At 54.6% G+C, this 26,505-nt stretch overlaps 1 protein-coding gene across 7 annotated transcripts in view; it reads left to right on the top strand.

The window, feature by feature from the left end:
• The window catches only part of MPRIP (myosin phosphatase Rho interacting protein), a 72,802-nt gene that overhangs the window by 10,526 nt on the left and 35,771 nt on the right, over window positions 1-26,505 (top strand). For all 7 annotated transcript variants that reach the window (XM_057408485.1, XM_057408482.1, XM_057408481.1 and 4 more), the window contains exons 3-5: window positions 1,315-1,380; window positions 20,141-20,292; window positions 22,923-23,007. In XM_057408485.1, the coding sequence (XP_057264468.1) occupies window positions 1,315-1,380; window positions 20,141-20,292; window positions 22,923-23,007 (303 nt within the window). The remainder of the gene's footprint in view (window positions 1-1,314; window positions 1,381-20,140; window positions 20,293-22,922; window positions 23,008-26,505) is intronic.

The raw sequence follows: 26,505 nt of genomic DNA, 5'->3' as shown, positions 1-26,505 counted from the left end.
CATCATGGGCATGCCCAGAGCCTTGAAGAGAGGCTGCATCCCATCTCCTGATGTGGATACCTCTGTGTCAGGTCCTGCAGCAAGGAAGGGGCTGAGAGGTGATTCCTATCTGCTGTAACCCTATGGAGCTCTGTGCATTGCTGAGTGCATTGGCAGCAGAGCAGAGCACACTCAGCTCCTGTCCAAAGGGGTTTGCTTGTGCCTTGCAGAAGCATCATCGCGATATGGGGGCAGAGCATCCCCCACTTTCCTGCCCTAGAGGGGTATGAGACCCAGAAGTATGTGGCCAGGCTGAAATCCTTTCATTGCTGGCTTGAGACAAGGACTCCCAGCCTGTCCCCAGACTGCTCTTCCAGGGAACTTGCTGCTGAGGCCACCAGGACAGGGCTGTTTTGAGCATGGGAGCGATGGCAATGGCCCGTGAACCCTCTGTCATGCAGCCAAAATGCTCTCAGAGCTGAACTCAGGGTTCTGATTCAGCCTGGGGTATGTGGGGCATGGTTTGGAGTCACAGCTAATAGCAGGCTTGCTGGCCCAACATTAAGGAGACATGGGACTCTGGTCCCTGCTATAGCAGAAGCTGGGTCTTGTGGAGGTCTGCAGGGTCCTGGGGAGTTCCGCTTGTCCCTGAGCACCTTGGACTTTGCCTGAAGGGCTGAGAAAAGCAAGATAAGAATTGCTGCACTGGGGCTATGAATCTGGGACCTTTTTCCTTTCAGCCTGTTCAACCAGTTTGTGCTCTTGGCTGAAAACAACCTGGCACAGAAGGGGAAAAAAAAGGCAGTTTTCCAGCCAGATCAGTTCTCCAATCTGCTCTGCTGCAGAAGCAGCAGTGCCAGGGGAGGCAGGGCCTGGGCAAAGGAGGGGCAGTCACCATTCAAATTGAGCTCGTGCCCTGCTGGGGGACATGTAATGTGACAGCCTGTCCCCCTGCAGCGCTGGGTGATGGAATAGATGTCACAGGGTGAAGCTGAGGGCTGGGAGCACTTAGTTGTTCTCCAGGTCTCTTGGAGAGCAGTGACAGGGCTTGTGGGCAACCTTTGGGAGAGGAGGAGGAGGAGGGGGGGAGGAAATGCCTGGTTCCAGCCTAGAAGCTGATGGGTTTTGTCTCCTGTGAGGTTAAGCAAGGCCAGCTTGGGGTCTGTGTTCTGCTGCTTAGTGAGGCCTGAGCTTGTGCCCTGTTGTCACAAGTCCCTGCCACAAAAGCATTTTGGTGCCTTTCTGCCCTGGTTTGGTGATGTGCAGCTCTTGTGCCCCTGGCAAGGCCCAGGGCTTGGTGGGCACTGCTGTGACCTTTGTTGTCTTCCCTTGCAGAAATGGCAGCGTCGCTTCTTCATCCTCTACGAGCACGGGCTGCTGCGCTATGCCCTGGACGAGATGGTGAGTGCTGCCATGGAGGTGCCTGTGGGGATCAACCAGGGCCACCTCTGCTGCTCGTGGAGCAGCCTTGGGTGATGCTTCAGGCACAGGGCATGGGGAGGTCTCTTCAAACCAGTGAAGAGTTGTGCTTGCTGGGCTTGACTTAACACCAGGCTGGGTTTGCATGGAGGGTCTGTGGGGGATATTGGGGTTTGGAGCCATGTGGGTCCCACTTGGCATGGGATTGGGATCCTGTTGCTGACAGATCCCACACTGGTAGGGAGCACTAGGGGCATCCTCAAGGTTGTCCTCCCTTTTTTCTGCCCTGATCCTTGGTGCCAGCTGGAGATTGGTGATGGTGAATCACCTTGGCAGTGCCCTGCCTACTGATGCCTATGGAAAGTAGGTCAGCTGGAACACCTTCCTGCTGCCTGCTCTGGAGCTGCAGCCCACCACCGGCACTGCTCCCCTCTGTAAAACAGTGCAAGGAGCTGAAAGGAAGGGAAGGAACTCCATCTGCTGCAAGCTGCAAAGCAGAGCCCATGATCCCAGTGGTTTTATCCTCCTGACTACAACAAACCCATGGGAGGTTGCCTATGTTTGCGTGTGCCAGCACACACCATGTGCTGGGATGTGCCTGGGCGGGAGGCTCGGGAAGCCAGGCATGCTGGGATGTGGGGCAGGGACGTGTGGGGACCTGTGTCTGCTGTGGGGAGGTGCCTTGGTCCTCCTCTGATGCCTTTGCGAGGGCACCGTGCGATGGGCCACGGCAGCACAGCGAGCGTTGCTCGAGTTTCATGCCTTGGTGCTTTGTATTTATTCCTTGGGGTTGATCCAAGTGTCCTGAATAATTGAAATGGCTCGAGAAGGAGCAGTGGAGGCTTTTAATACGTTTTTAGTGTCTCAGCAACCTGGCGTTTCATGTCTGATAAGGAGAGCTCTGTGTGACTGGTTGGAGCAGGGAGATGCTCCGGTTCAAGGTAGAGGTGCAAGGATGCTGGGAAGCATAGTTTGTGATACTGGTGCTTTGCATCCTGAGGAGGTTGATCTGCCCCAGGGAGGAGCAGATGGGGAGCAATCCAGCCTTGTTGGCACTACAGGGGATCGTTGCTGAGAGCACACAAAGGAGAAGGGAAGCATCCTGCAGTTCTCCAGGCACCTCTTGGGCTTTTTCCCTTTGAAAAAGTGGGAAAACCCAAACATAAAAGGGAGTGTGCACATGTGCAGTGTGGGTCGGTGTGCTGAGCAGTGTGATGTGCATCTCCATGCTGGACCTCTCCTTGGCTGCTGCTCTGCACCCCTCCAGCCTTGTGATGTAGCTCTGACCCAGCTGCTGGGATGGGGCACTGGGACTCCCTGTGGTCCCACAGGAGGAGGGCAGGAGAGCTTGGTCTGGCCTTGCTATAGCCATAGATGGAGGGGATGGTCTCAGCTCCTTCCTCCTCCTCCTTGGGGTCTGACACATGGTGTAAAAATACCCTCCTGACCTTTCTCCAGAGCACATCCCTGCGTGGGATCCACACTGCGGCTGTGGGCACCAGCTCTGTTAAAGGTGTTCCCTGGCCATAGCTGGGCACAGCCTGCCCCAGCCCCTTCCATCTGCATTGGAGCATCCCTAAACACGGAAACTGGGCTGGGGCAGGAGGAAAAGCCTCTGAGCAGGAGGAAAGGGAAGGTTTTGTTGCTGCTCAGCCCATGCAGGAGCAGGGCTGGGAGGGTCGAGGCTGAGGAATTCCGGAGACAGGGACCTTCTTCTGCATGTGGGAACTTGTCCTGGGGCATGTCCTGTGCTTGACCTTGGGAAAGCTGTTCTCTGCCAAACCACCAGGCCCTGATCCCTGTTCATCGAGTGCCAGCATGGCTTGGCTGGCAGGAGCAGGGCCCCTTCCAGCAGCCCATGATGCCCTCGCTCTGTCCATTGTGGCAGGGCCGGGCTCATTCCCTGTGTGCCTGCAGTGGAGCGCATTGGTTTCCCACCAGGCAGGGCAAGAGCATGGCTCAGAGTGCCACAGCTCCAGTGGGTTTGGGACCCACTGCCACCATCCCACAGCATTAGGTTATGATGGCTGAGTGCTGGGGGTCACTGGAGGGGATTGGTGGTACCTGGGTGAGGCTGTCAGCAAGCACATCCTCATGGGATGAGGCATCCCATGGGGGCTTCTTCATAGGGGTAGCCTCCTTGGCGTGATGGGAGCCAGGCAGCAGTTGGCTGGAGACCTCCCAGGCAGTTGCAGGGATGGGATTGCTGTGCCTTGAGCCTCTCAGATGTGGATTTTGTGGGTTGGGCAATTTCTGCTCCTATTAAAAGCAGGAGGGGTGGGCTCAGGAGGGGAGCCCCAGTCCCTTCCGACCCACACTTACTCATGTTTGGTGTTGGAGTGGTTTGAATAGAGAAAGCCTTAGTAAAAGGGGGGCCAAGTAGGCACCAGCCACTCTACTGGCACCCAGCTTCCTCTTGAGAGCTACCCATGTCCCTGAGCCAGTCCTGAGTCTGTTCTCCTGCTTGGCTACCTTTTTTCTGTATGTCCATCCTTCCATCTATCCATCATATTTCCAGTCTGAAAACCCAGACCAGTTCTGCACAATGGTTTTAATGGGGAGAGCATACACAGGTTGTGGACTTCCATCCCCTTGGATGCAGGCTGAGCTGCCAGATGTGCCCCCCGAGGTCTCCCTCTTTCACTCTGGGTGCTGTTCCTCCTTGGGAATGCCAAGCAGAGCACATCCCATCCCTTTCCCGTCTGCGGGGAGCGTGCCAGGGGCCCTTCCCAGCTCCGCCGAGCCCTGGCTAAGCCGAGCTTGCTCAGACGTGCAGAAATTCCTCCCTCCCAACCACGGCTGGATGTGGATTGTGTGATTGCTTGGCGTTGCCTTCCCATGCTGAGCTGCTGCAGTTACCCCTCGGTGCTGGCTTTTCCGTGCCCTCCGTGCAGGGCCAGGTGATGTACAGGGGGGTTCAGCGGGAGGATGGCAAACCCACTCCTGCATTGAGTTGAGGGAAGGGAGGAAAGAAGGTGACAGAGTCAGGGACAGGCTCATGCATTGTGAGTGTCTGAGGACATTTGCCTCTGTGTGTTCCCCAGTCCTGTGGCACTCCCTTGGTTTTCCCCATGTTCCCTTATTCCCTGTTGCGTGGAGAGTGAGATTAAAGCCTGCCAAAACACACAAGCCAAGCCAAAGGCACCCAGAGACTTGTTATGGAGGTGGAGGAGTCATCTTTGGTACTTCATCTTTGATACTGAACCTCTCTAGAGTCTTCAGCCCATGGAGAAGCAGCCTGGGCTGGGAGGAATGGTGCTGTCACTTGCAGGGATGAAGGGAAACCCCTGCCAGGATGATGAGCAAAACCAGTGCTGGGGTGGTTTGGGAGGCTTTTGGCTGGGGTATGGGAGCTGCCACAAATCCAGGGCTGGAGGATGAGAGGATGGAGCCAGAGAGTGGCAAGTGCAGAGCATTCTCCTCCCTTTGTTTTGATTGCTGGTCTATACTTAGCGGCCAGGGTCTCTATAAATAGAGCCCTGCTGCGTGGGAACGCAGTGGAGGGGCAGAGGCTGTGCAGGAGGGGTTTGCAGGGATGCAGAGTGCTGTCCCATCCCTCTCTGGACCTCCCACATCCAGCCATGAATGGATGGATCCAGCCCTGTGGATAGAGCAGCTCAGAGAAGAGGGTTTGGAACTCCAGCCCAGCCTCTTAATGACTTCATGCCCATAGGCTAATCTCTGTGCCTCTGTTTGCTCCTCTTCCACTTCCCTTGGGTTGGGATTTATACCAGGGTGGCATTTGTGCCCAGCAAGAGCTGCATCCTCCCTGGAGGTGTTCTCCCATCACACCCGGGTGCTCTCACTGGCTGTTTGGGACTGTTTGTTTCTCTTTTCCTTTGTGGATATGTTGGTTGAAAGCAGGGCAAAATTGAGGACAAAATTGAGGCTCACTTGGGAGCATCTCGAGCATTGCTGTTGTGGATAACTGACACTAAAGTTATGGATGTATGTGGATAACTAACACCAAGAAGAGAGCATCTTCTGGATGGGCTTTCCCAGCTCCCTTGCAGAGGGTCAGGAGGAGCATCCTTGTGCGCTATGTGCCCTTATCCCAGCAAACTGGCCTTGCTCCATGTCTGGCACCTTTCAGTGTGGCAGGGAAGTGTGAGGATGGGCTGTGAGCCCTGCTTCTACCATACCTCTTATTTGCTGGAGTCAAATGGGTTTCTAAAATGGGGGGGAGGTGGTATTAAGACTTCTGCTTCTGAGAGGATGCTTAAACCAGTAGTCAGCCACCTCCATGCCAGAGTTTGCTCATGCATATGGGGTTGGGTGGTTGTATCCTCTGCAAAGATCCTTGCAGCACCGTAGTCTGCTCTTAATACAGGAACTCACATAGATTCTAACAGCATTAACTCCACTTAATGGAGTACACATCCCTGCTCCAGCCTGGAATGGCTGGGAGGGAGGTCAGGAGGGAGCTGGAAGCTGATGGAACTGGGGTGGGATGAAGAGCGAGACCAGATGGCATCTGGCAATGGTTAGGGGAGCACCAGGACCCCTGGGTCGGGTGTATAAATAGGAGGAGAGAGGCCAGCTCAGAGCTGGGAGGTCTGGCACTGCACAGGGGGGCTGCAGGGTCACATCTGGAGCCCTGCACAGCCCCAAGCCCTGCTCCTGGCCATGGAAACCTACGGAGTTGATAAATGGGTGAATAGAGACTGGTGTAAAGCATCAGTGGCTGCTCTGGGGGGAAGGATCAGAGGGAGGGCGGGATGTGTGCCCAGTGATGCTGTGATGCATAGATGTGTGTGATTATTGTTTCCTCATTGCCCCCCCCTTTATTTGGCATTTTGAAATGTCACCATCAGCAGAGCTAATTTTCACTGCCATTCCCTCCTTTGTCATCTATGTTGTTTGAAGAAGCCAAGAATCTGTGCATGTGTTTTTCTCCTCCGTTTTAGATCAAAGCCGTTTAACTTCAGTTTTGGCACAGGACGGGAATTCATTGGCAGGGATTAAAAACAAACCTTAAACATCCTGGCCTCTCTGTCCGTCCCTTTTCCACACTTTTTTTGCCATTTAAGTGTTTCCAAGCTCTCCCTGCCCCCTCCTCCGTGGGAGCACCAGGCTTTACAAACCCCGCTCTTCCCTTCGTCCCCAGCATTTTCCCTTCAAGGCCATGATTTTGCCAGTGCCTCTGTTTGCCAGATCTTCAAGACTTTCAGTTTCTGTTTAGCATAAAAAGCTTTTGGCTTGGATCAGAGCATGTTTCCAATTTAGAGCAAGCTGGAACAGAAAGGCTGGGATGGCAGCAGGGACTCCCATCCTGGATTTCTCCAGCGTGTGGATCTGACTTGGTCTTGCAACGGGAAGACTTTGTTCCTGCCTCCTCTGGTGTTCAGTTTGATCTCAATGGAGGGGAGAAAGTCCCAGCGGTTTATGCAGTATTGGGGGAATTGGCTCCATCCAGGATCTCATGGATTCATGGCTGTGGTGTGGATGGGAAGTGGTGTAGGATGTGAGCTGGTTGGGAAGGGAGTGATGGGCAGCAGAGCTGGGGGAATAACTGGCTTGGTGGGGAGTGGGTTTGAAGATGATCCATGGGGAGGTTTCACCTGGGATGTTCAGTGCATATCCCAGAGGTGATGCAGCAGAAATTAGGGAATGTTGGGAACAATTGGGAAGCAGTGATTCTTTTCTTATCCAGGCGAGCTGGGCAGCAGAGGGACACCTGAAATCAGGGTGCAAGGGAGAAGGTGCATAGCACATCCTTGTGATTGCCCTATAGGAGATGTAGAGACAGCCCAAGTGCTGGTGGTTCCCAACAGAGCTCGGAGATCTCTGATGGATTTGTTGTGCTTGATTCTCAATACAGGTTTTGGGGAAAGGAATTACTGAACCTCCATGAATGATTCCCTGTCCTCTTCTGTTTCACCTCTTTTAGTCCAGTTTAGTGTGGTGCTTGGAGAAGTAAAACTGCTGAGCTGCAATAGCGCAGTTCATGGGGGCTGAGAGAGCAGGGAAGAGGGAAGGGCTCCTCAGGGATGGCTCCAGCACCAGTCCTGGCACTTGGTCCATGGCCAGGACCATCACTGGGGCCCTAAAAGTGCCGGGGTTTGCTGTTTAGGTGGATTAAGCTGGTTCTTTTTGTTTGCATCGTCTTGAGCATGGATGGAGGGCACTGATGTGGATCCAAGCCCTCCCAGAAGGGTGCTTGGTGCCTGCAGGACCCACTCAGGAGGGGCCCCAGTGTGAAGCAGTCTGTGGTGGGAGGTTTGGGAGTTAACAGATGGTGAGAGGATGAAAGCAGAGTTGGGAATGCTCCATAGAGCCAGCGACCTCCTATTGAACAAGCGGCTTTGATGACCTGGCCCAGGTGCTTCCTTCCTGGAAACAACACAGCCCCTATTGTCTTCTGCAGGGCGAGCTGCAAAGCTGGAATTGCTCTTATGTTGAGAACGGGTTCCAGTGGCTCTGTCCTTTCTGCTTTTACCCTAATCCTCCATCTCTTGAGCCCTAGCAAAGATGTTTGTGCAGAAGATGTGTGCAAGGGAAATGAGCTGGGTTTTAAACTGCATTTATCTTGTACATCAGAGGCAGGGGAATAGAGTAACATAGGAGCTTGCAGCAGCTGGAGTTTCTTCTTCATGCCTTGTGGAAAGCTGGGCTCTGTACCCATGGCCTCCAGCCTGGCTGCAGGCTCTTGGTGAAAGAAACCCCATGATCTGCTGTAAAACACTGATGCAGAAATCAAGCCCTCCTCTAACAGTGTTTAGTAGTGAGGATGGCAGAGCTGGGACTGAAATGACACAGCTGATGGCTGAGCACATGAATCCTCTCACACGAGCCCTTCGGGCTCTGTTGGCATTCCCACCCTCCTCCTTGGACCTGCCTTTTCCCTGCATCCCACCACGCTGTAGTGTCTGACAACACACAGCACTCAGTCAGTGGCCCCAAACAACGTGGTGGTGAATTGAGTGACAGGTGGTAAATCTGGTATTTACTGCAGACAGTTGCTCCAGTTGTGTTTCCCTCTTTTTCCTTTCCTGGTGCTGGAACTGGAGGCAGTAGGAGCTCTGCTGTAGTCCCTACAGGCTGCAGCAGTGGGTTCCTGATCCCATCTCCCTGCAAGCCAGGGCAGTGCTGGGCTCCCAAGCATCCCCCCGTACCCATCCACAGACACAACGAACCCACCCAAAGAACCAACAAAACCACAGGGTTTTGCCCCTTTGTTGCTTGCTGCCAGGGAGGGATGTGAAACGAGGTGCCTGTGGTACCTGCCAGCAGCACCACATGGCGATAGGGCTGGGTTTAATTCTTTCCAGCCCTGTTAGGGGCCACCGGCTGAGATCGGTAAGGACCACCAGTGGGTTGGTTTATGCTGGGTGATAGCAACCCTTTTCCCATTGCATTAAGAAATCCTTATAAGTGGCATCCTGGTGGCTGGCACATCCCTGATCTCACTAAAGGTGGCAAGAGGTATCCTGGCCTTGCCTGATGAGACGTGGTGCAGCAGACCCCTCGGTGACAGCTCGGAGAGGAGACCGAAGCCGTGTATGAAACAAGGCACTGAAGCTGCTCCACAAAATCAAAGCTCATTCCCCTTTATTCCCCGGCAGAGATCCCTGTGTTCATTGATTGTTGACATGACATATGTGGCTTGGAGAAAGGCAGCAGTGGCTTCTGGCAGGGGAGGAAGGGGCCGGGGGGGGCTCTGGAAGCTGAGATGCTGATTACCAGGGGCAGCAAATAGCTTGCAGCTGCCTCTGCTCAACACGCTCTTTGTGGCTCTTTGCAGCCACTCTTTGGATGCAGCTATTTTTAAGCAAAGGGGGTGGGTGATGCCTCCAGCATCCCCCCTTCCTGCTCCCACCCCTTGCCTGGCCAGTGCTTCCCGGCTTCCTCTTGGGAATGGGGGGAGAAAAGCTGCTCACCCCCCCCCAGGTTTATTTTGGGGTCTGCCTTGGGAGCCGGCCTTGGCTTTCCCCCTGCACCAGTGTGTGTGTGCGGGGAGCTGGGAAAAGGCAGGGATAAATAAATAGACAATTAGGCAGACATCCAGCTTATGGAGGGGGTGTGCTGCAGAAAGAGGCTCCGGCCGGATTTTGGAATGCCTGAGAAAGCGGCTGGAGCTGTGGGCTTCCCACCATCGCTCTTATCCCGATGGAAAAGGGAAGGCTGCAGCTCCCAAGGAGGAGGGAAAAGGAGGGTGGCAGCTCCCAGCCTTGTTTTCAGGGGGGTTTCATTCCATTAGCATCTCTTAAAGTCCAGGATAAGCCTTGTTTGTGTGATGAGAGCAGGGAGGGGTGTCTCAGCCAGCCCTTGGCATGCTCATTCCGTGCTCCAGAGCAAACTCCACTGGTGTTTTCAGGGCTGGAAGCTGAGGTGTGTGCTCTGTTCAAGCAGCAGCACGGTTTGGGGTTAATAAATGACTTATTTGCAGGCCTTGTTGCTCTTGTTAGGGTAAGCATTAGTGAATATTATATTCCTGCTTTATCCCGGCCATGCATTATTCATCAGGTTTGGAGGCTGTAAAAGGGACATTGTCAGCTTAAAACTTGCATGGAGGCAAGCCGAGGGCTTCAGGGAGGTTTTGGGAACGGCTTTTCTCGGCGCTGCTGAATGCAGGGGGTTCACTGGAGTCTTCCCCTTTTTGTCTGGGGTGGTTTTGAGGCATTTCGGGTGGGGGAAAAAAAGGAGAATTCCCAGGCGGGTTTTGTTGTCACGGGTTCCAAGATATAGAAGGTAGGGGGAAAATGGCAGCAAAACACTTCTTGATCAGGTAATGAATGTGCTTTTGGTAATCCCTGTTTACTAAGACCTCTTTATTTCACTTTGTCCCTTCAGAGCTGCAGCAGGGACTTCGCTGCAGTCACTGAAGTCAGATTCTAAGTAGGCAACCAGATAAAACAGCCAGTCTCGCTGCAGGTTAAACTCACCATAGGTGCATCGCGTGCGTAGCAGCTCCACGTTACCCTTCACCTCCTTCCCGTTGGATCCAGGAGTGGATTTGTCTGTATATTAACACGGCTTCTCTGCGACCCCTTCTGCAGGGAGAGCAGGGGCAGAGGTGCTGCTCCCAGAGCCATGGGAGAGCTTGGGAAGGTTCCCACCTTCCAGGGAGGGTTTTTTCCTGACGTTTTCCTGGCACACACTCCAGGGCCATGCCCTGTTGGTTCCATGCCATGGAGCTGCAGGGATGTGGATGTGGGTTCTTGCTCTTGCACATCCCGTATGTTGTAGCTAGAGATTCCATAGCTGTGGCTCTCCATGATTTTATGGCTTGGGCATCTGCAAGTGAGGTCGTGGGATGCTCTCCCAGTGTGGTCCATGGTGCTCACCACTCCCATTCCCTCTGCAGTGGCACTTGCAGTGTTCCCTTTGCTGGGGGATCCCTGTGGAGGAGATGGGTGCACAGGTTGGTTTTAGATGTGTCCCAGCAGCACCTTGAGCTTACAAAGGGGTTCCTACTGGTTGTGATGCTGTGGCTGGGGAGAAAGGGTGGGTTTTTGGAGCACACCCATCCTCATCCCTTTCCTCCTTGTTCCAGCAGTAACTGCATCAGTAAAGTCACAGCAGATCACCGGGGCACTGGGGAGCTACTGGGATATAATTAGGGCTTTGGTTCACTTTTCTGGCTGCTTTCCCATTAGGGGAGGGACAGTGGGGATTATGGACGGAGCAGATGTGTAGAGGAAGGGGACGTTTGGCTTGCACGAGTGGTTAATGCCGTGTCGGCTGATGCTGTGCTCTCTGTAGTCCCAGGCATGGGGGATGGAGAAACCTCTTGGGGCTCATCCCCCTCGGGGGCACTGGACCCACAGTTCTCCTCTCTGCTGGGGCCAAATGAGGGGCTGTGGGGAGCTCATGGTTGTGAATCTGCTCTTTTTCCTGTGCAAGTGCAGGAGCCAGATGTGAGCAGCTGGTTTAGGGAGAAAACTGTCTTCATCAGTGCCTCCATTGCACCATGCAAAGCCCAGCTTGGGTTGCTGGCTGGGCATTCTCCTTGCCCTATAACAGCCATGTGTGCCTGTTTGGAAACATTTCTGCTTGGAACTGCCTTTCCTGGCCAAAAAGCTTCCCGTTTTATGCCGTTTGGGGGAATGGCCGGCAGTCAAAGGTTGGAAAACACTTCCCAGCCACTGCCTCGGCTTCTGGGAAGGTTTGGAAAGTCCAGGCTTGTCTGGAAGCTGCTGGGAGCAACAGAGAGCAGAGCAGATAGGGGGTTTTATATAGGGTTGAGGTGCAGGATGTGGCTGCTGCTTGGTTGGCCAACGCAACCCAACCTCTTCTACTTGGGTTGGCCTCTAGCTGCAGCCCCCCAAGGACCCTGGGAGCCCGGGTGCGTGGTATTCCCAGCCCAGCAGGAAGCTCTGCAAAGCTCATAAGAGCAGTGCTGGGGAGTAATGAGATTCCCAGACTCATTCAGCTGCAGTCAAGAGCTTCCACTGAAGCATCTGCACTCGTGGGAGTTGCCCGAGCTTCCTGCGGATCTGATGCTGCCCTTCCCTAGGGTTTTCCTCACCTCCTTATCATTGAGTGCTGGTGCAAGGGACTGCGTTGGTCATCCTTAGGGGTGAAAGGGGGGGAGCTTGGGGAAACCCCACCACATGGGGGGCAGTGCATGGCTCCAGCAGGAGATGTGCAGTGTGGGATGTAACTAGTGTTGCTTTGCTGCATCCAGCCCAGAGCCTGCTGCTTCCCCGCAGAAGGATGCTGCGTGACCTGTGGTTTGTGTGGTGGGGTGGGAAGAGCATTGACCACCCATAAATTGCCTTTACCCGCTGTAAAGCAAAATCTGCTGGGCCCAAAAGAAGCCAAACTGGGGAGAAACCACAGCTATAGCCCTGCAGTGCAGCATTGGGTCAGCATAGAGTTGGCTTGAGTGGGTCTAACCCTGTGTCTTGTGAGGGTGCAGCTGAGAGGTGTCTGCTGACTTTATCCGTCATGAGGTGGTGCTTTGCTTTTAGTTTTGTGTTTTAGTGGAAAAGAAGAAGGAAAATGTCTGGTTCCTATGGAATGGGAAGTTGTTTCTTCTACTGAGACACCAGGAAATGTGTTGCCATTTTATGTGCTCTTTTATTGTGGGAAGCACTTGGTGTTTTTCTCTTTCCTCTCTGTTTAGTTCACTGCTTCCTTGAGCTGGTGTAATGCAGGGCCTTAAGTCATCCAGAGCTACAAGATGATGGCTGTCAGAGGTGGCTTTGCAGGGCTGTGGTGATGCTGATGGTGTGTGTCTGCTCTGATTCCTCTGCTCTGGTTTGCTTGCAGGAGGTTGTGGGATGGCTGAAGACCAGGAGACCTGTCCCTCCTTCCCCTCTGGGCGGGAGGGGAGATAGAGTCACTTAGGGAGGTACAGGGCTTTGGTTGATTTAATTTGCTGCTTTCCTTTGATGGCTTTTACCTTGGCCATGCCCATCCTTGCTGGTTCAGAGGAGACAGAAGCAGCAGCTCATTCGCAGCCCCTTCTCTGATTTCTAGTCTGCATCTTCCCAAGTCTCCAAACAGTCTGTTTTGATGCCCCATCCTTGGAAGTGTTCAAGGCCAGGTTGGATGGGGCTTGGAGCAACCTGGTCTAGTGTAAGGCATCCCTGTGTATGGAGAGGGGGTTGGACCTGAGTGAGCTTTAAGCAGCCTCAGCACAGGTGTGACTGGTTTGCAGAGCCAGCCTGGGCAGGTTGGGCAGAGCCTGCCCCAATTTGGCCTCTGCTCTTCAGCACAGCCAGTGCCCAGGTAGATGCTCAGTCCAAGTGTAGGTGCGATTGGACAGGGCTTGGATGACTGGCCAGCATGGGTGGAGATCATCCAGCCTCGATCCAAGCTTCCCACCTCCTGAGCTGTCTCCAAAGCTGGCGTCACCGTGTCTGTGACCATCTGTGTGTGCGGGTGACCTGACGAGCCCTGCAATGGGGATGTGGTGTCTGATGTTGTTTTGGTGGAGCCTCTTTGCTGCTGGGGAGGGACGTGTGTGCATGGAGGTGATGCTGCCTGCATGGAGGTGATGCTGCCTGCATGGAGGTGATGCTGCCTGCATGGAGGTGATGCTGTGTACCTGGCAGCACGAGGTGCAGGGGACCACTTGGGACTTGTCTCCTACACCGAGGGGGTGGAGAACAAAGCCGACAGGGCCAATTTGGAACAGTGCAATTTAAAACTCAACTATCAAGATGCAAGTGATTCCCTCCTTTCCTTCCCACCCCCAAACGACTGCGTTTCCCTCTCCAGGCAATTCAACCCTGCACCAAGCTCTGGTCCATCACCGCCTGTACAGTCCCCAGGCCCATGGTCTCACCATGCTTTTGCCATCAGGCAGATTACCATGACAACTCATTGGAATGCTGCTTATTTGCTTCCCCTTTGGCTGGGTAATCATTGTAGCTGTTGTGCCTGCGTGTTGGGAAGCGGGGAAGATGCCACGCTGGCAGCTGCGAGCAGATGGGGTCGGATCCGTTATCATCTATTCCTCCCACCCCATTCTAGGAGGGGAGGAGGACATTTTGCATTTGAAACGCATTTAAATCCCAGTGAGCAAGAGGGAAGAATAAGCCCTTGGGTTTGTAGGGCTGCGAGATGGTGCTTTCAGCGTGGCAGGGCTGGCAAGTGCCTGTGCGCTCCATTTGGTCCCCAAAGAACCAGGATATAGGTTCAGCAGCTGCTTCAAGCTCTTTGTGCAATGCTGGGCTTTGCTTTGGTCCCCAAATTGCTGCTCCAAGCTCTTTGTGTGATGCTGGGCTTTTCTTTGGTCCCCAAAGAGCTGGGAGCAGCCCCTTGGCTTGATCCCAGTGGGACCTGGCCCTTGTTCCCATCACAGTGCCGATGTTCTCTGCATCTTCTGTCCTTCTTCCCCTCCAGCTGGACATGGGAGTGTGCATGTGCATGGATGCAAGTTTCCCTGAAGGGCTCCCTGGCTTTGGGAATGCTGCAGAGGACCCAGAGGGTCGGACCTCAGCACTGAGGGATGTTGCCACCCACTTGGTCACCCTCCCTGCCTGGCACGGGTGATTGTCAGGACAGGATCTGGTTGTTCCCATCACACAGGGACCCCTCGGATGCCGTTCAGCAGGAAAGAGGTTAACAGGAAGGAGGCAGGCTAAGCGCTGGCTGCCAGCTCCCGACCCCACTTTGGGCTGGGAGCAGCTGGGAGCTGCAACACTGGTGCGAAAATCCCCATATAAGGCCAAGAGGAGCTGGCTCCAGCCCCTCCAGCACAGCTCCGGCCGGGATCACACCACTCCAGCGCCGGCTCCCCGGATGGGCGTCCATGGGTATGGGTGCGGATGGGATACATGGATCCAGACTTGCTGCCTGGGCACCCCCAGGGTGGGTGCTGCTTATGCTTCATTGAGGTGGCCCTGGGTGGGAGAGGAGCTCCAGGGTGCCTGTGGCCAGCCCATGGCCTCACTCAGTGTTTAGACTCGCTGTCTGTGGACATAAACACCAACTCCGCTTAAAAGCGGCCCCTGGCTGAACTCTCCTGCCCAGCCCCTGCACTTCACCCCCTCCCCAAACTGCTCCCAAAGAGAAAATTCCTTCCCCATGGTGAAAGTGGAGCTGATGTTGTTTTAGCTCCTGGTAGAGGCTCGGGAAGGCTCTACAGGGCTTGGCATGCAGGGACAGGCAGGTATGGGGCTAACGCATCCTCCAAGTCTACCTCCCTGAGCTGGTTCCTTGGGGTACCTCAGTTCCCTTTCCCATGGTAGAAACCTGTTTTTTTATTGCCTGCTGTGTGATGTCTGGAAATGAGGGACTCTCACAGATTAAACCCTTTTGACTTGCAGCATCAGCCTCTTTGCCCAGGACCTCATTGCCCGCAGAGCATCCAGCGCTTTGCATCCTCTTGCCAGAGCATCTGGGTCTCCCCAGTAATGTCCTGCTTGGGGTTTCTTCCTTTGGGCTTATGAAAGGTCCCCATTCTTTCTTTCCTTCCTTTCCACTGTATAAGGGGGGGCTGCTGCAGTTGCTGGGCTCTGCATCCTAAGAGCATCGTGTCTGGAGGCTGCTGTGGAGAGCATAACATGGCCCAAGCAAGCCAGAGGTTTCTCAGTGGCTTCACTGAGCAGTAGCCATCGATAGAAGAAGGCTGTGGATGGGAAGCGTGTGCTCAGGTGGCCAAGAAAGGCTGCCTGCCTCCTGCTTGGGTGGCACAGGGAGAGCAGAGAGCTGTGTGGGGATAGAGAAGCACAACCTTCTGCTCCCCTTCGATGGGTGGCTGCTCCAGTCCATCCTTTTGCAGAGCTCGTTTTCAAGAGCCTTTGTCTGATCTAATAAACCCAGGATGCTGAGCCTGTCAGATGATCTATAAGTGTAATAAAATCTGCCCGCCGCAGAGCTCCGCTGGCGTTGTGGCCGTATCAATAACCTCATTCCTGGTGGCAGGAAGCCTGAAAGGCTCACTAAAGCCCTGCTCCTGTGCCAGCCTGGCGCCTGGGAAGCGCTGGGCACACCATGGCTACTGCATCAGCGCAGGCAGGCTTAGCACCCCAGCAGCAACATGAGGTATCCCTGGTGATGGTGCATCCCTATCTGGGACTTAGGGATGCCGTACATAGCTGATAAGGGAGCTGTCTGTGACTTTAAAGGAGTTGGTGCTTTCTTGCTGGTGGGAATGGTGGATGTGGCTCTGGTGTGGTTTCCCTGTGCTGGGAGCAGCCTGTCCAAGCTGCGTTGCTACCCTTGCCCAAGGCATGGTTGTCTCCTCATTGCTCTGATGCGACGGGGCAGCGTTTTGCTCCCTTTCACACCACAGCAACGCTCCTGCTTGCATCCCACCTCCAACACCACAGTCGGTGACGCTGGGGATGGATGAAGCTTTTAGCATCCAACCCTGACTGTTCTGTGGCCCTGTGTTCAGCAGCTGCCTTTGCAGAGCACCGAGGAGCGCCGCGAATGAGCAACGCGCTCTCGGCAGCCACCTTCATGAATATTTTAGCTCAGAGAATTAACATTTGTCAAGAAGCATTTATGGAGGCAGCGTGGATGTGTCTCCCCCAAGCAGTGCTGGGAGCCAGGGCAGAGCCAGTCCAAGCCCTTCCCATGCAGCATCGCAGTGGAACGGGACGGCAGAGCCATGATCCCCCGCCGGGACAGCCCCCGGTGCCAAGGCAACCATCCCGCCATGCGAGGTAGACAAATGGTGATGGGGTTTTTCTTTCCCTTCCCCTCCTGGTTCTTGGCAGGAAGTAAAATGTGCCTTTTGTTTGGTTGCCTCCTCCCCCTGCCCCGTCGCCTTTCTTTAAGGGTTGTGTTCCAGATTTCATCAACCCACGTTGTGTAAGAGCCCTGGAGAGCGGCGTGGGCATTGGCCCTGTCCCACCAAGGCTATGGCAGGAGCTTGACCCTGGGGTTACCTGCTCAGAAAACATCTTGTGTGCAGTTGGCTGAGCAAAGCTCTCTTGTGGTTTTGGATCGAGCTCCTGCAATGTGTTAGAAACGATGGGGAAGGTGCTTGGGGAAAATCTGGACATTTCTGGACCTAAATAATGCTCTATTTCTACCTCAGCCCTTCAAAACTGTGTGGAAATGAGGGACTTTTGCAGATAAACCCTGTTGAATTACAGGATGCCTGTGTGTTCATCACCCACAGAGCATCCAGCACTGTGCATCCTCCTGCCACAGCATTTGCGTCTCCCCCGTTAATGTCCTGCTTGGAATGTCTTCCTTTGGGCTTATAATAGGTCCTCTCCGCTGTATAAAGTGGGGGCTGCTGCAGTTTCTGGGCTCTGCATCCCAAGAGCATCTTGTCTGGAGGCTGCTGGGGGTTGTGGATGGGGAGAGCATGGTGTGACTCCCTTCCTGGATGCCTGGTGACGGGAGGGGAGGAGGAGGAGGAGGGCATACTATAGGCTTTGTGTAACACAGAGAAGGAGACCGCGAGCACGTGTGTGTGTAAATATGGATCTGTCATACCAGCGGGAAACAACAACCCAATTGTTTCTTGGCTCTGGTTCCTGTGCTGATACTGGCAGCGTGGAGAGCTGTAGCTGCTCAGATGGTGCAAGTGCTGCCTTCCCCGTGCCTGCATGTGGCAGGGGCTGGGCTGGGCTGCAGGCATCAAGGAGAGAGATGCTGCTTGTGATGGTGCCCGCAATGGTGTCCTGTTCTGGTGCAGTCTGCTGGGTTTCCAGGCACCAGATCCCGTTGTGGGGCAGCTGTGTGCTCCGTCCCATTGACTGCAGCAATGGGAGTAGCAGAGGAAGGGTCAGTGCCTGGGGACGGGGCTGTCCCCAAGGTGGGGAGCAGCAGAAGCCGGAGCTGAGCCTGAGCATCTGCTCCTGCCTCACCCTGACACGAAGCCTCCCCATGGCCCTGGGGGCTGAGGCTGGGTTCAAGTTTGTATCAAAGCATCTGCTCTTCAAAAGGCTGCTTCAGGTCCCAGCCCTGTTGTTGTTTTGGTGTCTCTGCTGTATAAAATCTCCCTGCTTTTGCATTTATTTATCCCCTTCCGATTGCTGGGGCTGCGCAGTCCTCACCTGAACTGGGACCTGCCTGGGGACCAGCTCTGCTCATCCTTCCCTGAGCATCCCCAGCCCTGAGAAACCCCACAGCACAGAAATGGGTGTTCATAGGTGGGAGTCTGTATGTCTTTGTCCCATGCTTCAGAGCCTCTCCCATCTCGCCTGTGCTCACACCACTACCACAGCTTCAGCATGGGAGGGCTGTCCCTGTTCTCTGGGTCCCTCAGGGAGAGCAGCCGTGTGCCATGACCAGCTCCTCCATTGGGATCCTGGGTGATTTCAGGATGCTCCCGGAGATCAGTGCTGCCCCAGCTCCATCCTTTTCTTCGGTGGAGCTTGTGTGTGCCTGCACATTTCCACCTGATGCCATTTGCATTTCTCGTTGCTTCAGAGTGCCTGCGCTGCCTCCAAGGAAGGAAGAGAATGGTGTAAAGGGATTTATATCCCAAGCGAGCCAGGCTGCTGGTCTGTCAGGATTCATCTGCTCCTGAGAGCTGTGGGATGCTGTGGGGTGGTGGGTTCATCCCTGGTGCTGTCCCTGGCCACAGGCACAAGGGGGTTAGAACCAGCTTTGCCCGCAGCCCCTTGGAGGTGCAGCAGCGGATGGGGATGGGTTGGGCTGTGCATGATGCCAGCCTTCACCCTCACAAGGAGAGGCGTGTGGCAAAACCACTTCATGGGCTGGTCCGGTGGTGATGGGGCCCCAAACCGGCTCCTCCACTCCAGGCGCGCTTGGGTTAGGTGTGAGCTCCAGGGAAGCCACCCTGAACACTGCCATGGGGTTAAAGAGGGAGGAGAGCAGGGAGGCTTCTCCTCCTTCCCTGTACCAGCTCCCTGCAGGGCCTGCCTGGGAGTTGAGGGGTGAAAGAGGGACCAAGTGGAGAGATCCCCTTTTTCTCCTCTCCTGGTTGCATTCCCCGGTGCTCTGCTTCCCTTGCAGTCTTGGAGGCCTTGACTCTGCTGAGTGAGACAGAAAGGTTTCTAAGGCTCCGCTTGGAGCAGAAGAAAGTTTTTCCATTGGGTTTTTATAGCTTCCAGTTTTATTTTTGTTGTCTTAAGACAAAAAATCTTCTTAGGAGGCGACTCCCCGCGGCGGTGCCTGCGCCGTGCCAGGGCCTGGGCTTGGCTTGGCTCTCCTTCCTTTTCCTTCCATCCCCTGGGGTCTGTGGATGCTGATTTCCATGAAGGAAAAGAGGAGGTTTTGATGTCACTGATGTACAACTGGTCCTGTTCTTTCTCTGTACTGGGCATTGATGCTGCAGCACCCATGATAACTCCATGGACACCCTGGGCTGTCATAGGATGCTCCTGGGGCAGGAAAAGCCCTTTTCCTGGGGAATGGGGCTATTTCCCACAGCCTGCAGATGGGTAAACCAGGGCCTTAGGGGGCTGATCTGAATTTCATGGGGTCATAGGCTGGGGTCTTCACATTCTCCCCATTCACCCCTTCTTTGCTGCTTTTGGAAGGGGTTTTTTTTTTGGCAGGGGAGCCATGGTTTCCGTGGTAGAAACCTTAACAGCATCTTTAAATCCATCTCTACCTTGGCCTGGCTATCTGGAGGGCACAAGGAGTCTTTGGTGGGGTAAGGAGATGGCCATGAGCTGATTTGAATGCTCCTTTGGTGCTGTTGGCCACTCAGAGGGGTCCCTCTGCCTGGTCATTTATGCCCCAGGTGCAGGTTCACACCAGGATGCAGTGGGGAGCTCAGTGTCACTGAGCCTGGTGACACAGAGCACTGTGCACCCGGAGCAGGTTCCACGCTGTAATCGGATGAGCCAGCACCACTCCAGATGGCCCTGTCACCTCTTGTCAGTGCTGACACCTCTCTGGGCCCCTTCACATCCCAGGGGGCCCACAGCCAGTCCCACTGTGCTGTGTCTGCTTGGAGCAAGTGGGCTGGGAGGTGACAGTGTGTTATAAAGCCCATCAGGCAAACTAGATCCCATGCTGTGGTCCCTCCCTGTTTTTAATGGGGAAAAACCTGGCATGTGTGTCTGTCTATAGTGCTGCCCTGCACTGAGGGCAGGGGAGCACTGCTGCTTTGCCACCCCTTGTCCCCAGCTGCTACCCCACCACCCCATATGGTTCGTAGCTGCAAACTCAAAGCCTACCCACTTGGTGCTTTGTCTTGCATCTTGCTGGTAGCAGTGGACTGGACTGGCAGGGGTTGTGCCTGCTGGTCTGTGTGCCAGCAGTGCACATGATTGGGTTTGGATACTGCTGGGCAGAGCATCTTGGTGTGTAGGTTCCTGGTGTCCACAAGCAGAGGTTTTAGGGCTCAACTCTGCACTCCTCTGCTCTTCCCTCCTTAACCATTGCTCCTTTCTCCTTCCCCTCGCAGCCAACAACCCTCCCGCAGGGCACCATCAACATGAACCAGTGCACAGATGTGGTGGACGGGGAGAGCCGGACAGGGCAGAAGTTCTCCTTGTGCATCCTGACGCCGGAGAAGGAGCACTTCATCCGGGCTGAGAACAAGGAGATCATCAGTGGGTGAGTGCTGGGCCAAGTTACCACAGGGCTCTTCCCTTAGCCAGGAGGAAGAGGAGGGTGGGTAGGAGCTTGCTCCAGACTAGGTTCTGTGGCAGTGCCTACACAGTAAGTCCTTCCTCCGTACCTAGTGCATGCGCTCGGCCATGCTGTGCTGGAGCCTGAGGCTTCCCATCATGCTGGACACCTTTCAGAGCCAGTGCTTAAGGAAGCTCAGCCTCTGCTGGGAGCCTTGGCCAGGCCCCAGATCTAAGATGCTCCTGAGTCACTCATTACTTATGAAGGCCACTGTTTCCAGGTCACTTTGGTTGTCTGCCATTGGGCAATATCCTGCTTCGTGCTGCAGAACAACATTCCTGGGGGCATTTACCCCTGGGAGCAAGCTGAGATACACTGGAGTATCTGTGGGATGCTCGGAGGGTGCATCTGATACCAAGGTGCTCCTGGGCTGGCCATGGCAGCTTGAGCCTCAACAGAAAGCAGCTGTTTGCTGGCCAGGGGAAGAAGCTTGGCTGCAGGGGAACACCAGAATGGGGTTGGAGCCTGTGGGGATGGATGCAGCCCATTCCCCTGGTCCCAGTGGAGCATCTGACCTCTGAGGGTGATTAAAATATCATTGCTCATAGGAGCGCCTGCCGCTGGGATGCGGTTGCACAGCAACGCTGCTGATTAGGCCACTAAAATGAGCAGGTTGTGGTAGGTTTCCCCACTCCAGGTGTTGGATGGTGACCTAGAAACATCCTTATCCATCACTCATATGCTGGGTTGAAGGGTGCTGAGCTGTGGGAGAGTTGAGCTGCAAGCACACAGTGATGGGACTGCGAGGGTGCTGCTGCTCTTCTGTGAGCATTTCCTATGTGGAATGCCTGGAGCTCAGTGCTCACTCCCAGAATTTGTTGACATTTGAAACCGAAGCAGAAGGTTGAAGGGATGAAGTGCACGCTTTTTCTCACTCTTAGAATCATGGAATGGTTTGGGTTGGAATGGACCTTAAAGCTCATCCAGTTCCAACCCCTGCCATGGGCAGGGACACCTTCCACTAGAGCAGCTTGCTCCAAGCCCCGTCCAACCTGGCCTTGAACACTGCCAGGGATGGGGCATAACTTCCTGAGGTACAGCATCTTCTGCTTACCCAAGCCCTGGCAGCAGCAGCAGTCACTGCTTTCTGTTGAGATGATTTCTATTTCCAAGCATTTTGTTTGGTTGCAGCTCCCCCCATTTTGGTAAATACTGGCTAAAATGGGCATTTTTCTAGCAAGAGCTTGGGCTTTTGATCCGATTCATGTTTTCATATGTTCAAACTTCCCTGCACAGAGGTGATTCCCCCTCTGTGCACTGCCTTGGCGTCCTCTGGCAGCACAACCACGCTCCTGTCCCCATTTACAGTGGTGGGATTGCAGTAGCTTCATAGCCAGGGGAACTGTGGCACAGGGGAGCCATCTCCTCTCCTCTAACCAAGGCAGACGCAATAGTTATACCCCAAAACACAAGTTATACCCCAAAACACAGCCAGTCCCCTTGACAAGCCTTGCTCTTGTCTTCTTTTCACTTCACCTTGGTTCACAGCTCAGTCTATTGTTGCTGGTCCTGCTCTCCCTGCACGGGAGGGAGAGGCATTGCAGAGCAAGGTGGGGCTGATTTATTGCTCATTGGCCCTGCGCTGGATTTTGAAGCAGCTCATTTGCTCCTGACTGCAAGCATTAATCATCCCCAAAGAGTCCTGCTCTGACTGGGAGCCAAGCGGGTTCCATCTGCACTTGCAGCACGACAGGAAGATTCCCGCAGCCGGGGGAGAGTTTGGTTTACGTTCATTCCATGCTTCTGGCACTTATTGCTTAACCAAACCCCACTTGATGTGGTCATCCCAAAACGCTTTGCAGCAGTGTGTGCAGTGGGGGGAACAGGAGAGGGAAGCGGGAACAGCTGAAGCAGGAACGTTTCCCAGTGGCCCATGGGTCCCTGTGATGTTCAGAGATGCAGGGGCAGGTTATCAGGCTGTGATAGCAGGGTCCCCCAAACAGGCAGCTTGTGCAGGGCATGGGCTTCTCAATGCCAAGTTCATGCTGCTCTTGGACAAAAGCACTTTGTGTGCAGTGTGCAGGTGTTGGCATCGCTGAAGGGGGAAGGTCCTGCTGGAGGCTTTGCCCCTCTCAGGATCCTTGAATCCCTGCCCCATATCAGCTTTGGCCGTGGCCTCACTCTTGCAGTGAGCGCGGTTAGAGCCAAAGCACCCGTGGGGTCATCCCTCCTCCCCTCCTATCCTGCCTCATTGTCCCGCAGGAGCTGCTTGGGAGGATTTCTGAGTACTGTTTACCACGCTGACCAGGTTGAGAAGCAGAGCTCCTCTGTGTGCCCAATTCCAGCTTGAGGTTGTGCTTATGGCCAAGTGGTGAACCCCACAGGGCTGTGATTAGGGATGAAATGTGGATGCTCTGTTTCTGGGGCTTGCAGGGAGCCCGCCCTCGAGGCAGGATGGGGAAGCATCCCCTCAGCCAGTGTGATCAGAGCCCCCCTTGGTGGGCTTTGAGATCCACAGCCTGTGGGAAGCACTGTTACAGGAGTGTGAGCATTGCTCCCATCCCTGCGCGCTGCCCTTCAGCACACGCCTCACCTTCTGCTTTCTCTGCCTGCAGGTGGCTGGAGATGCTCATAGTCTATCCGAGGACAAACAAGCAGAATCAGAAGAAGAAGAGGAAGGTAGAGCCTCCAACTCCCCAGGTAACCCCAGGAGGGGACACATCTGTCGCTTCCCTCCCTCTCAGGACCATGGCATTACTTTGCTGCTGGGGGAGATGCCCCCCAAACCCACTGGTCCAGCGGGCTGATGCTGCCTGTGCAGAGGATGAGAGCCATGGGGATGTGGATTCGTTCCTGGTCATCACTTCCCAGGCTCACACGCTGCTGCTTTCTGCCTGCTGCGGGGCCACGTTTTGCCCCCTTGGGTGCTGTTTAGTGGCACCAGCCCCACACGTGCTATCCTGGGTGTCCCACACAAATCTGTGTGGTCCCCATGGGGGGGACCAAGGAGAGGTGCTGCCCCTTCCTGGGCTGTTTTGGCAGAAACAGGCTGAAATTCCATCAGGCTCCGGTTACCCCCTTTGAGATGACCCCGGAGATAATGGGAATGAAAGGAAAATACTAAAGGCCAGGGCCAGGCTGGGAGCTCCGGGGGCCGGAGCCAGGCTCTCCAGGGACTCAGCAGTGGCTTCGTGCTCAATTTGACTATAAATGGTAAAGAGTGGGGCCTGGCCGTGACTCACTCGTTCCTGCCGGGCTCCCACGTGGCCGGAATGGGGGAGAATCCCACAGATGGGGAACGTGACCCCGAGGCCACCCTGGTCCCTCGCCGGGGCTGAGAACAGCAGCGTCCCTGAGGCTGCCTGACCTCCGGGTGTGTGTCCCACCGCTGCAGGGGACCAGCTGTGAGGGCCCCTGCAGCCGAGCCGTGGGGCTGGAAACAGCATCCCTGAGGCCCCCCCCCCCCAGTCTTAAGGTGCCCTTCGGTGAAGACCTCAGGGTAGTCCTGGTGGAAAATGGGCCATGGTGGGTTTGATATGGTGTTTAAGTTTCCGTCGCTCTGGTGGGTAAAGAGGTTTTGAGCAATGGGAAAAGCAAATGGGGGGAGATGATGTTATGTTGCGCATCAAGCTGGAATTCTCCTCCTGGGATCATCACAGCCCCTCGAGCACTGGCTCTGGTGATGCTTCAGGGAAGATGCCTGCTCTCTCCGTGGCTAAAAGCTAATGTGTGTTACGAGTTGCCCATCCTCAAGCCCCATGGAGGGGGCTGCTGCGTTCAGGGCACCCCAGCAAGCTGATGGAGCAGGGCAGGGATGCTCACCCCATCCCTGGCGCAACACTAAACCCAGGCTGGGTTCAGGAGGGGGACGGGGTGGAAAGGAGAAGAGGCGCAGAGCCAGAAAAACATCATTCTGGGTTACGTTTCATCACCATGGAAACTTCTTGGAAGCTGTACAGGATCCGAGCTCCTGAGCACCAAATAAGGGAAGCGGCTGTGGGAAGGATGCTGGCTCCCTGTGGGCAGACGGGCTTCCCAGGTGCTTGGGGATGGGGTGAGCGTGGAGCTTGGTGGCCCTTACCACCTCCTTGGCTTGGGGTAATCCACTCCAAGCTCCATCCCACTTGTTACCCTCCTTCCACTCTCTCCATCCCATTGGCACTGGAAAAAGGCTCAAATTCACTTGCAAAACCAACCTCTGTGTGAGACCTGCGGCCAGATGAGTGCTGCGTTGTGTTGAGTACTCCAGAGCAACCTGCAAAGCCTCTTCCTTCTGTGTCCTGACCCATGCCGATGCAGGCAGCTGGTCCAGGGAAGGAGAGAGGATGCTGGGGAGAAAAGCAGCACCAGATCCCCCTCTGTGAAATGGCTTCTCCTGGAGCTGGCTGCTGTTCAGCTCCCTCTCTGTGTGTTGGCGGAGAAAGCCTGATTTCTTTCTAAGACAGCAGCACGCTAGTCCAGCAGCAGATCCTGTCTGAGAGCTGCTCAGGGAGGGACGGACACCTTTAGGAGTTGAAAAAAGCATTGAAACAATGGATATTCGTGCTTTTTCTCACTCCTATGTAGCTTTTCATTGGCTGCAGCCTGGCACTCATGGGGCATCAGGGCTATTTCCAGCTCCCGCCATCACTTTGCATCTTCGCCCTGTAACATCAGTGGGGTGGGAGCAATGCAGGTGAAGCTGAGAATATCACTCCAGCCACAGGAGAGGGATTGTTTGGTGCAATCCTGGAGGCATTTTCACCTTTGCTTTACAAGCAAAGTTGCAGTTTTAGGGCAAAAAGGGCAGGTTTCTCTGGCAGCTTTTGCTTTACGCCAGTGCAGACAGCAGGAGAGACTGGGCTGCCTTTGCTTGCAGGATTTGGGGCTGAAATGTGGGATTTGAGGTGCTGCTCCCTGCTTGCACAGGGGTGTGGCAGGCTCAGGTAAGCAGAGCGTGCCCAGACACACTTCATGCAACTGGAGGCCTGTTTTAGGCCTGTTTGGCTGATTTTGGTTACTGCTTCTCTTTGGAGCTCTTTATACACAGAGTTAATTTCTTTGCTTGCTTATAGACCGCTGTTTGGCCCTCATCTCTCTGTCTAATTCAATACATAGCTACAACTAATTATATGGGGGTGTGTGGAAGGGATATGTAAGAATATATATGCTGAACTGGTGATGAGCTTTGGGCTTTTGAGCAGTGAATGGGAGCGTGGTTGAGGGCGAAGGGAACCTCGGAGCCTGTTCTCAAGGAGGGTTCCCTGGAGCAGGATGCCCATGAACCGTTTACCTCCAACACTGCATTCCTTCAGAGTGACATTTCCAAGGGGGATTTTGCTTGCCTTGAGGTCATTTGCTGCTGCTTGTGGCTGTGAACGAAGCCAGGACCCATTCTGGGAGATCCCCAGATGCTGAAGTGGAGAGGATGCTCTTTGCAAGCCCTGTCCCCCAGCCCTTGTTTGCTGGCTCAGGCACTCCTGGATTCCCCCTGCTCTGTGGGAAGGGAACAAGCAGCTGGGAAACTTCCCACAATCCAGAGTCTTTGAGGGGGGGGGGGGGGGGTTAATTAACCATTGCCATTGATTTATTGGTGGCTTTAAGGAAAATAATCTGCTAATGCAGGAGCTTAATACAACAACAGCAAAACATCTGCTAAAGAGCAAAGCCAGCCCCTGTTGTGAAAGATGCTGCCTCTTCTGGGGCATGCACCCAACCTGGGCTGCCCAGGCAGTGGCCACCAAAGTGCTGTCATCATTTGATGGACTCCAGAGCCCCTTGGGAAGCAGTGAAGATGATGGGTATTGTTTTAAAGCATAAAGCTCAATGGGATGTTGTATTTGCTTTGTCAGACAAGCAGCCTGTTAACAAAGCACCCAGGAGGAGAACAGCACTGGTTGGGTTTTACTGTTTTATCAGTGGCCTGTAGCAAACCAGCTGTGACAGACAAACAACACAGCTGCTGGAGGCAGGGAATTCATTTTCTCCTCCATCCTGTATCCTTTAGCTTGATTCCTTTTGGGGTGTTTGGTGATGTTAGTTATAACACTGAGCAAATCCAGCCCTGGCAAATGGGGCCCAGGAGACAAGCCTTATGTTGGTCTGTGTTTGTGAAAGGCTGGGAAACAGCTTGCAGGAGGACCAGGGATGTGCAGAGGGTAATGAGGAATTGCTGTGTTCACTTGCATCAGTGACAGAGGGTGCAGTGTCACCCCAACC

The sequence above is a fragment of the Pezoporus wallicus genome, unplaced genomic scaffold (genome assembly GCF_028554395.1).
Source record: "Pezoporus wallicus isolate ANWC-B61680 ecotype Strahan unplaced genomic scaffold, APGP_CSIRO_Pwel_v1 scaffold_14666, whole genome shotgun sequence".
NCBI classification, from domain to species: Eukaryota; Metazoa; Chordata; class Aves; order Psittaciformes; family Psittacidae; genus Pezoporus; species Pezoporus wallicus.
The sequence above is the reverse complement of the archived record's forward strand: the minus strand, read 5'-3'. Positions and strand labels throughout refer to the sequence as shown.